Source organism: Corvus kubaryi, unplaced genomic scaffold, assembly GCF_017639235.1.
Source record: "Corvus kubaryi isolate FWS band 111438036 unplaced genomic scaffold, C.kubaryi_AGA036_p1.0 37301, whole genome shotgun sequence".
NCBI lineage: Eukaryota > Metazoa > Chordata > Aves > Passeriformes > Corvidae > Corvus > Corvus kubaryi.
Window position 1 is genome coordinate 393,869 of NW_024581094.1, and position 10,364 is coordinate 404,232.

General features: G+C 53.4%; 2 protein-coding genes across 2 annotated transcripts in view; one reads left to right on the forward strand and one right to left on the reverse strand.

Annotated features, from left to right (window-relative positions):
* The window catches only part of BECN1 (beclin 1), a 20,815-nt gene that overhangs the window by 6,515 nt on the left and 3,936 nt on the right, over positions 1-10,364 (forward strand). The window contains exon 2 of the mRNA XM_042027823.1: positions 10,011-10,020. Within this exon, the coding sequence (XP_041883757.1) occupies positions 10,011-10,020 (10 nt within the window). The remainder of the gene's footprint in view (positions 1-10,010; positions 10,021-10,364) is intronic.
* Positions 4,397-9,940, reverse strand: PSME3 (proteasome activator subunit 3). The gene is made up of 10 exons (XM_042027825.1): positions 9,908-9,940; positions 9,554-9,616; positions 8,998-9,102; positions 8,653-8,701; positions 7,940-8,052; positions 7,388-7,456; positions 7,108-7,175; positions 6,902-6,956; positions 6,571-6,657; positions 4,397-6,110 (listed from the first exon to the last, which is right to left on the reverse strand). The coding sequence occupies exons 3-10, from the start codon at positions 9,055-9,057 to the stop codon at positions 6,030-6,032; spliced, it is 582 nt and encodes a 193-aa protein (XP_041883759.1). The 5' UTR covers positions 9,058-9,102; positions 9,554-9,616; positions 9,908-9,940; the 3' UTR covers positions 4,397-6,029.

Below are 10,364 nucleotides of genomic sequence, written 5' to 3' on the forward strand. Positions count from 1 at the left end.
TCTGGCCATCCTCCATGTCCTCCTGCTCCGGGTGCAGGTGCTGGCAGTTTCTGGGGCTCCTTCCTCTGGTCAGCAACACGCAGACCAAAGCGAATATTGTGGCTAATGCCAGACCAAGGAGGATGAGCACGGTTTTCAGGTTCATGCCTCCAGCTGGTCCAGCAGCATTCAGAGGCTTTCAAAGCAGGCTTTCCAGCTCCTGCCTCTGTCAGTGTATGCTGCACTGGATGGATTAACGCAGAAAGTACAAAAGACTGGGAGAGGCTAGGGGAGGAGATCTGAAATCCTTGGTGACCAGAAAGGGCAGATCTCGTCTCAGCTGCAGCCTCCTCTGGTTCTCCTTCACGGCAGTGCCCTGAAAGAACTTGTGGAGATGTAGGGTCAGTGACTCAGACAAATTCCACATAATTCTGTTACTTTTTCAGTCCAGCCTGGCTTCCTGAGGCTGCCTGTAAAAACGGAGATCCTGCAGTCAGCCTGAGGTGGCTGTGACCACTGTGAGGCTCTGACAAGCTGGGAATTGTTGCCACACTGTACAATTTCACCTCTTTACAACTCACCGATTTTCCTTGTTTATCAGGCTGCTTCCTTGTAAACATTCTCCCTGGCAGCACCATTCCAAGCTTGGAGTTACTTTTTATTTAATTTTTTTAAATCTTCCACATGGAAGCCTCTGCTGAAAACACATCCTTCTGTGTAGCAGCAGAAAAACTTTGGCAGGCATGGAGATGTAGTTCAGGAGGAGAATCAGGCCCCAACATGCTGTGAACAACCAGCTCTTAGTTTGCACCTTAGAACAGCTCTGAGCCAATTAATCCCCAGCACTGTACTGTCACAGGATCATCCAGCCCTTGTCTCTCCCTCCAATTCACAGATAAACTGAGGTGCAGCTCCCAAGAGGTTCCCTCAAAGACAGAGAGATCCTGAACGTGCACCCAGCAGCAGCTGAGGGCAGTGCCTGCTATCAGTGCTGCCCAGCCAGAGTGCCCAGGCTGGGCAGCCACAGCTGCCCTCTGCCACCCCAAAGACAGTCCCTGCTGGCCTCACAGCGCTGTTTGAAGGCACTGGCAGAACAAGGCAGCCAGAAGGACTTGGTGTTCCATCCTGCCACGCAGCAGATGCTCGCACCACCTTGGCTACAGTCCCGGAGCTGGTGCTGAGTAGGTCACGGCATCCAAGAGAACCAGGGCTGGAGATTCAACCCAATATTTCCACTCCTGCTGCCAGCCTCACCTCACCTCACCCTCGTCTTCTCTTCCTCCTGTCAGTTTCCTGATGGGAGACAGCTCCCACCAGCCTCTGGTTCTTCCTCTGTGGCAGATCCTACCTGGGGCACAGCCCCTCTGTGGTCCTCTGGCCATGCCAGACACCAGGCTGGGAGGCAGAAGGCCACGTTGTCATGGGTCACACTCCATTATCCTCACCACCACTGGCAGCCTCAGCCTTCTTCAGGACAGGCTGCAGCTGTGAGGCCAGAGACACGCTCTCTGTGCCAGCACACAGGGCTCTGCCTCACCAGCTGCCACGCCAGGAGAGCCTCAGAGCCACAGCACTTGCTTCATGTAGTCACAGTGCCAGCAAAGGGGCTCACTGCAGCACGGACACAGCAATGGGCAGGGACAGGACAGAAAAGAACAGAGCTGTGCTGAAGTACCTGCTCTCATCAGCTCACAGTGGCAGAATTGAACACCTCTGAGCAACCCTAAATCAGGCAAAGCAGCGCTCATTTCCAAGTCAGTCTTTCAACCCATGAAGTCAGTGAGGCTTCGAGGATTACCTGGGGTTAGGCTTGAAAGAAAAATTCCCTTTTGGTGTAGGCCTGGAACATGGTGCCCATTTCACTAGGAGCACAGAGCAGAAGCACTGCTGCCCTGGGTCAGGTGTGGAGCACAGAGCAGAAGCACTGCTGCCCTGGGTCAGGTGTGGAGCACACAGCAGAACCTCCACAAAGCTCGTGTGGACCTTTCCTTTAAGAAGTACACAAAGAGCAGATCATTCAGGTTTGATTTTGCCTCTTGGGTTTGCATCCTGAGGCCCTCAAAGCCATGGCACAGGCTGCAATTACAGAAGGGCCTTTTCCAAGCAGCACAGCAGTAGTTTAAGAAAACTCCACAGGCCTTCCTGCCCCACAAATCACAACTCAACCCTGCAGCTGGGCTGGGAGAGATCCGAAAATAGAGTGTGGGAACACTCCTGGTTCTCTGCATGTTGGGGGCTTGGAAAGAAAGAGAAACCCTAATCTGTACTGACAACCCCACGACAAACCAAGCACAGCAAACACCCCAGGGCTGCTGGATAAGGATGGCAGCTTTCAGCACTGCCTCTGCCCCACTGCAGAGCCTGTCCCATGGAAGCCACGTCTGATACTGGATTTTTTAGTACTGTCTGCTTCTGCTGGACTTTTCCAGCTCTGGTTTAGAGCTCTGTTTCAGAATAAACAAAATAGCCCTAAATCCACCTTCATCTTGCAGCAGGAATTTCAGGAAGCAGAGTAATTAACTAAGCCTGCACAGCCAGAACCTGCGTCAATAACTGCCTGATGAAAAGCAATGAGGGATCTTTGGGGGCCATGCACACCATGGAACTGCTTGTGCACCCTCTCCAAAAGGAGCCTGCAACAGCCTAAAGCTAACCTAGAATTAGAGAAATTGCACGTCTCCGTAACAGCAGCATAACTTGTTTATGACCTGCTCAGTGCACGTACTGCTTCCCACATGCCAGTTCCCCAGCGAGATCAGCCCATCACTGACCCACATCCCATATGGAGAATTCACATCCTACCCATGTTTTATTTTGGCTAAGTGGTTGCTTTTAGGCACTGCCCATCTTTTATTTGCTGAATTGCCCACGTTCCCCGAACAAAGGGAGATGGGAGTGCTGTTTTTCACGCACACAGAAAGGTAGAGGTGGCAAAAAATAGCATCTGAAATTTACTGAAACCCAAACCAGACACAGACAGGTTTTGGCTTGGGGAAACTCTGAGACAGCAACTGCGACAGCTGGGGAAAGGGCACAGCACAGAAAACCCCTGCCAACACTTCCGACACTGGCAAGGCTTGAGCGAGCCCCAAACCAGAGCTCAGACTTCAGAAAGCTCCCACTCCCAGTGCCTCACCTCATGGGGTCAGCTTATGCAAAGCACAACAGTGGAACCTGCCTGACCCTTCCTCCATGCCAGCTGCGCTGCCAGCAGCGCCTGTGGCTGCACACAACTGCTGAGCCATTATCCTCCTGCCCCGCATTGAAGCTGGGATGTCTCAAGGACCGGTGAAGCGGAGCCCTGACTGCACACTGTGACTGCTGCCAGACTCACTGGGATCACAGACAACAACAAACCCTCCCCTGCTCCCACGGATGAACCCCACTCCCTGCCAGCACCTGCCAAGACAATTGTCCTGGATGCTCCATCCTTCCACGGGACTGCTGGCGCTGACTCCCTGGGAGTTCAGTTTGTTTGACTGCAGTGAGGAGGAGCCCCTCATGCTGCACCACATCAAGTCCTGCCAGCAAGTCCTTCCTTTGGGCTCTGCTCCAGCCACCTTGGCCCTGAGACCTGTTTGCAGCTCACTGCCCCTTCCCTGCACGGGTCAAGCACCTGCAGGGCTTTCCCACACCACAGGAACTTCCCTGCACAAGTGGCTGCTCCTGTTCCTGGGCAGCCGGAGGTGCCACAGCTGGGAGCCCCGGTCTGCAGCGGCTGCTCCCAGGGCCAGTCACAGACCCTGCCTAGCAGCACCGTGGCCAGGACAGGCACAACCCCAAGCAGGCACCGAACCCTGCACCAGGGGCTGGCTCATGGGGGCTGCAGCCCTGCAGCTGGGGGCAGGACACTCAGGAAAGCCTCAAGTGCTCCTCGGGAGGCCTCTGTGCTGCAGCATGGGGGAAAGGCAGGAACAGGATGATCCCCAGAAGAGCAAAGGGCACTGTGGCTGGGGACAGCAGGGCAGCTGCCTCTCCTTGGGTACCACACACATGCAGCAGCCAGGAGCAACAGACTCTGTGCCCCACAGAGATACTGGGTGCTGCATCCAGGACAGCCCAGAGACCCCTGCCCAAAAGAACCTGCCTGGCAGAGAAACCCTGGAGCAACTGCAGGCTCAGAGAAACACCATGCAACGTCCCCTTATCTGTTTGAACTGGGATGGCCCAAGTCCCACTTCTTGGCTGAGATGGGAAAAATTCCACCAAACCCAAGCCCACAGGCAAAATCATGCCCAATGTGAGGCATGCTGAAGGAACAGAAACAACCTACACAGCAGGCTAGTTTATAACACAGTCAAAAAGAGGAATGAGGAGAATGAAGGGAAGGAGCAACTGAACGTGAGAATGGCAGAACCAGAACTGGACACTAAAACTGCATGGCCTAAGAGCCCAGCATCACACACAGGGGGCTGCCTTGAAAGAATTCCAAGTACCTTATTTTAATTTCTTGACATGGTAAAAGTTTACATACGTTCATCTGGCAAAGAAAGCTGAACAAATTGAAAGGAATCAATACAAAGAAACACAAGGGGAAGTGCTGCTCCCAGACAGCAGCTCAACGCAGTTGGTTTGTTACTGAATATTTATTAGCGGGAAGACTAAGAGTTGACTTACTACAAACAACAACAGAAGAGTCTATAGCAAGGGCCAGCAGCCCGCCGCACTCTGGGCAAATCCCTGGGAAACCAGCAAGAGACAACATGGCTCTTAGATGTGGAAGCAGAAAAAAACCCAAAAAACTAAAAACAAAGTAAAAAAAATAAGGGAAGAAAGTTCATTCCATTTGTCACTGTTGTTACAATGAGATTAACACAACTCTTAAGGCTACTGCACAATAAGAATATACAGGTGTAACAGCGAGACCTGCGAAACAGCGAGTTCCTGAAACAAATGATTTAACGTTCCCTGATTAGGGACTTAAGTAGAAATACTATAAATAAGAAAATTTTGAAGCCTGCAGCGTTATGGGCCCACTTGCCACACACAAAAACTGACGCAATACAACCAGTCATTTCCAAAGGGGTTTGTAATGGACCACGAAATGTTCTGGCAGCTTAGAGGAGTCACGAGGCACGGGAGCGTGCCCTTTGCAGGGGAAAGACTGCAAGGTCTGCAAGGTACCAGGTGGGTATCAGCCACCCTCACCGTCAAGCACCAGCTGTGGCAGCCAGCTGTGGCAGCCGGTCTGCTCTGCCCAGGCACCGGGGAGCACTGCCAGGGACAGGGGGGCTCAGTCTGATCACATGCAGAGATATTTTAAGACTTTAGCATCAGATCTCCAGCCCATCCCTTCCCTCAGCCCAGGCAAAAGCAACTCATGCTGAAGGGGCAACCGGGACGTATGTGAAAGAACATTGGTTTTAGCCAAGAAAGTGGCTCTAGTCAAATGGCAGAAGCCACCTGAGCTCATGACAGCCAGGACAGCACCAGCTCTAGTTCCAAGCATTTGCTCTGCACCGATCCAGACAGAACTGGTGAGGCAGAGACCTATGGGGCAGGCTCTGCTGAGCCAGGAGAGAGCAAGAAAGGGAGTGCAGATGGCTCAGTGGCATCAGAGCACAGCTGCCAAGGGGCAGGGTCCCTGGTCAGTGCAGAGCTGGTGGCAGAGGGGCCTGGCCACAGCCGGCAGCGGGGACAGAGCTTCCCTGCTGTGGCACTGCCGGGCCTGCCGTCGTGCTGGGCTGTCTGCCCTGCTCCCAGAGACCCCAGTGCAGCCACCAGACAAGAGATGGGACAGGACAAGGGCTTGGTCTATAGTGTTCCCACTCAGGTAGGAAGCAAGGCATGAAGAAATGTCCCTGCCTGGCTGCAGCAGCCTCTGGGGCGTCCAATGCAGCATGGCCTCTACTACCAGTGACTAGAGGAAGAGGGAGAGCTCCTGAGACCTGAACAAAACCAATCACAGAACTAGGCAAGAATTTCTTTAGAGTTTAACTAAGAATGCAATACTATTTCCAGCCAGTTTCCCATCTCGATAGTCACGTAACAAACCAAGGCAATGACGGTCTTTAGTTGACTGAACAGTTCTCAAGTTCAAACGTTGACACTTAATAGAGGGTCTCAGCATTGCTGCTCCGAGGCCTCTTGATCTTCTCAATGTTTTTAAGGATCATGTCATGCAAAGTGACCTGCAAAAACGAAGAACAGGACTCAGACAGGAAGCCATCCAGCTTTCACCATAAGCACTGGTTACCACAGCAGCACCACTCTCCTTGGCACCCCCCTCAACCACACACCTGGTTAAGGTAAGGGCTTCCTTCAGCCAGTACATGTAATACCAAAAACATTTATTCAGAAACCCTAGGATTGGCTCGTACTGTATGAAGAGCTTAGGATCAGATTCCCACAGAGGGGGCAAGAATATTTTGCACTAGGGCCCTGTGAACACTGCTGGAAACATCTGCATCTCTAGGAGATGGTGGAGAAGCAACAGTTGGCTCGTCCCGCTGGAGCAAAAGCGGGAAGCAGGCAGGCTTCCTGCCAGGAGTGGACGTGCTCGGGGGGAAAGGGGAGACAAGCAGCAGCAGGATCACAAGGGCTCTCCACTGCTGCACGAGGAGCCAGTGTGAGCTCTGTGTTTCCACTTACATATTGATTTCTCAGCTCTGAAATGATGAGGCGCAGACTAATGTACTCCTTCTCGTCGATCTCCGTCACGGTGCGGCGATAGTCCTCCTGCCGAGAGCAGACGCGGCTCAGCGGCCCAGCTCAGCTCAGCTCAGCCTCCCACACTCTCAGGGAGGGTCCTGCCCTCCACAAAGGAACCCCCCACTGCAGCTTGCTGCCCTCAATCCTTGTATAATCCCCCCTCCTCTTCCCCCAGGACCCTCAGCTCAAAAAAGATGGTGACAAAGCAGCTCAAAGAGTCCCAAAAAGCAGCAGCATAAACATGCAAATCTCCATGTCCCCGGTGACTTACCACATGAGGGTACTTGGCTATTTTGGAAACCAACTTTGCTCTTGTAATATAGTATCTGGCAGGAAAAGGGAGAGACTAAAGCTCAGATAAACAGCACCAGGATTGTTTTCAGGTCCAAGCTGCCCTGTCACAGCAGCTGGGGGACCTTTCCCAAACACATTCCTTTTCCAAGGTCCCAAAAATGAAGTCTGTTCTTGCATGCTTACCTAGAAATCTGGTCCAGGTAAGATGCTGCCTCGCTCTCCACAGTCCGAAGCTCAGCAACTGTTTCTTCCTGCAAGGAAGACAAGGAAGCTATTAGCTCCAGGAGGCTGCAGCTGGCCTTCAGGGCTCGGAAAACAATGTCTCAGCAGCACCACATCAAGCTCAGGTTTGGGTTTTAAAACCTAAACCAACCCCATGACTGCAGCTGCTGGACACCATGAACTGAAAGATTCAGAGGAACCCCAGAGATCCAAGTCCCTGGACCACAGAGCAGTGCCTCACCTGAATAGAAACACCGAAGTTGTTCCCATCCTCTATCCTGGGAATGAGAAGCTGCACCCACATTTTGACCTGCAGTGGAGAGATCACAATGCTGACCAATGCCAACACCTGTGCAAAGACTGCTCTCAGCAATGTCAGTAAAAGCCTCCCAGGACCTTGCCTTTGCCACACCGCTGGCTGCAGGTCCCTTATGTACCTATAACACTACCAAGATCACTTCCCACATGCCTGGGATGCCATGCAAGCCAGCAGAGGCCCAGCTTCCCATGGGAAGCTCTCCTCACCATGCCAAAGGAGCTCTTGGCAGGAGTCCGTGCCTGTGCAAAAGAAGGGCAAAGCAAAGCCTCATGAGGCCTGAGAACCGACATCCTTCTCCTTCAGGTGAACAAAGGAGTTCCCCAAGGGTTTCACCTGCCTCCCAGCCACTGTCAGACAGGGCAAAGCCCTGCTTTTCCTCATCTACAGCACAGAGGGACCCGCTCCTTTCAGAGCGTCCCCTCTCCAGGAGTAAAACCACCCTGCTACCTCCCCTTACTCCAGGCTCACACCCACCGTATTGCACTTCTCAATGAGCAGCCTGATTTCTGGTTTCACTTTCTCAATGATGTCCACCAGCTGCTGGTTGCTCTTCAGCATCCCATTGGGCATCACAAACACTTTGGTACCTGCAGCAGAGACAAACCCCAGCGTGAGCGACTCGCGGGAACGGCCGCGCCACGGTCGGACCGAGGGGTCACCTGAGCCTCATCTCCCACAAAGGCCAGAAAGGGACTGAGCCAGGCTATGGCTACCTGTAGGGAAGGGGAAACGGGACATGGGATAACAGCAGTTACCACAAGGGAAGGAAAAGAGAAAACACAGAGCAGGATGAGACTGAAGAGCTCGTGGATGCTGAGGCTGAGCACAAAAGGTTTTCCTGGTGCACATGTACAAGAAGTTTCTGTCTCAGCTTAATCCAAAGCCTGGAATCTTCTTCCAGACAAAGAGAGGAACTGCACAGAGCCACCAGGAGATCAGCTGCCTCTGTCAGGAGGCCAAGTTCAAGCCAAGTACTAGTTATGTCTGTCAGAGAAGTACTAATTATGCTTCTAAGAGCTGGAACCTGACTCCTCCACATCAAGACATCTGTAGGTCAGGCTCTGGCCTGTATGAGCAGCAGCTGCTGTCAGGGCAGGGCAAGTGGGGCTCACATGATTTGCATCCCCAAGGCTCAGTGCAGCAGTTCAGGGGGCAGGCAGCAATACAAGGGGCTTGGGGATTCTTACCCTGAAAGGTCTCTTCGTGGTCTTCCAGCTTCCTCTTTTTCATATTTGGCTAAAATATACAAAATGTTTTACTCACAAACTAGTCGTAAGCTGTAAAGGTGTTGCAAAGGAAAAAAGGAAAACTTAGAGCCCTGCCATGTTCCTGGTTTCTAAGCACTCTTCCTTAAAGCCCAAGAAGGACTGCAGAGCAGTGTTACCTCCAGCAGACTTCCCAGGCTCGAGAGATCAATCTCTAAAAGCCTCTGGGCCAAGGCCTGTTGTTAAATAAGAACATCCTACCCCAGCACAGAGCAAACCATGCAGTTTTAATAGAAGCTGGGATCACAGCCAAGAGAGTAACCTTACCCCATCCAGTCCATCATGGCTGTTGGTGAGAAGAATTGGGTCAGGCACTGGGAGGTTCATGTCCGAATGGATCTGAGTAAGATCATGAATGTTCAGGATGGGTTCCTGGAAAATAAAGCAGATTTCTTATTTAATTACGAACTAACAAATTCTGCCACACCAAACACCGTGAGAAGACAAAAGATTCAGACCTCCCTCTTGTCCAACTGTAAAATTAGGATGAACGAAAACAAAAGGCCTAGCAATAGGCTGTGACCCCCCCACCCAGGAGCCACGGTCAGCTATTGGTGTCTGTGTGAGACCCCAGGACTGCCAGGGACAGCCCACTGGGGAACATGTAGAAAGACAAATGTGAGAGATCACACAAAGAAAACTGCAAAATGCAGCACCCCCTCCAGAGCCAACAGCACTGCAGTGCATGTGAGCCACTAGCTGCTGCCTCGTGTCTCTGCAACAAGGTGACATGCACAGAAAGCAGCTGTGAGGAGACCTGCCACATCCCTTTCAACACGCAGCTGAAAATGGAAAAGGACACAGAGCACAAGGCACACCCTACCTTAAGGAACCCATCGAGCTCTAACAGCTTCTTTGGAAAAAAGTTTGCTACGAGGTCTTCAGCCTGAGAAAGAAAGAACAAACAGCGATGTGAAACTAAGGCCACACGGCTCCCACCAGCAGGCAGGAACACCAGGGAAATCATCTGCCCACGAGCAGGAAACAGAGAGAATGCAAGTTCTTCCTGCTGCCAAGACCAAACAATGCCCAGGTGAGAAGAGAGCCACGAGGCTCTAGAACCTCGTTGCAGTGGGTGACTGATGCCCAGGTGTTGCTAAGCTTCCAGGGCAGGCTCAGCCGGCAATCCTGTCTGTCAGAAAGACATGGCCAAAAACCTCTTTCCTGCTCGACTCACCTCACTCGTGATCCGCTCCCTGAAGGAGTCAACCTGCAGAGTGAAACAGGGACAGGTCAGGGTCGCTCTTGACCAGCGGGGCCCGGGGAGGCCGCGCACCGAGCCCGGCAGCCGCATGACCCTCCCAGCCCAGCTCCCGCTCTCCCGGGAAAGGCGGAGAACGGGAGGAGTCTGCGAATACCGAGCGGGAGCTGCCCGGGGGCGCCGGGAGCGGCTCTGTCCGCCCGCCCCGGACTCCGGGCGCTGCGGGGAACTGGAACCCGCGTGCCTCGCGCCGGGGTGGAGGATCCGCCGGGCCGCCCCGGGCCAGCGGCCACGCTCCGCCGGGGCACGACTCGGCCACGGGACAGCGCCGGCCGCACCCCCCCCCCCCCCCGGCGGTGCAGGGCCGGGCGAGGGTGGGGACACCGGGGGCTCGTCGGGGCGGGGGGGCCGCGCTCGGCGGCCAGGGCGGAAC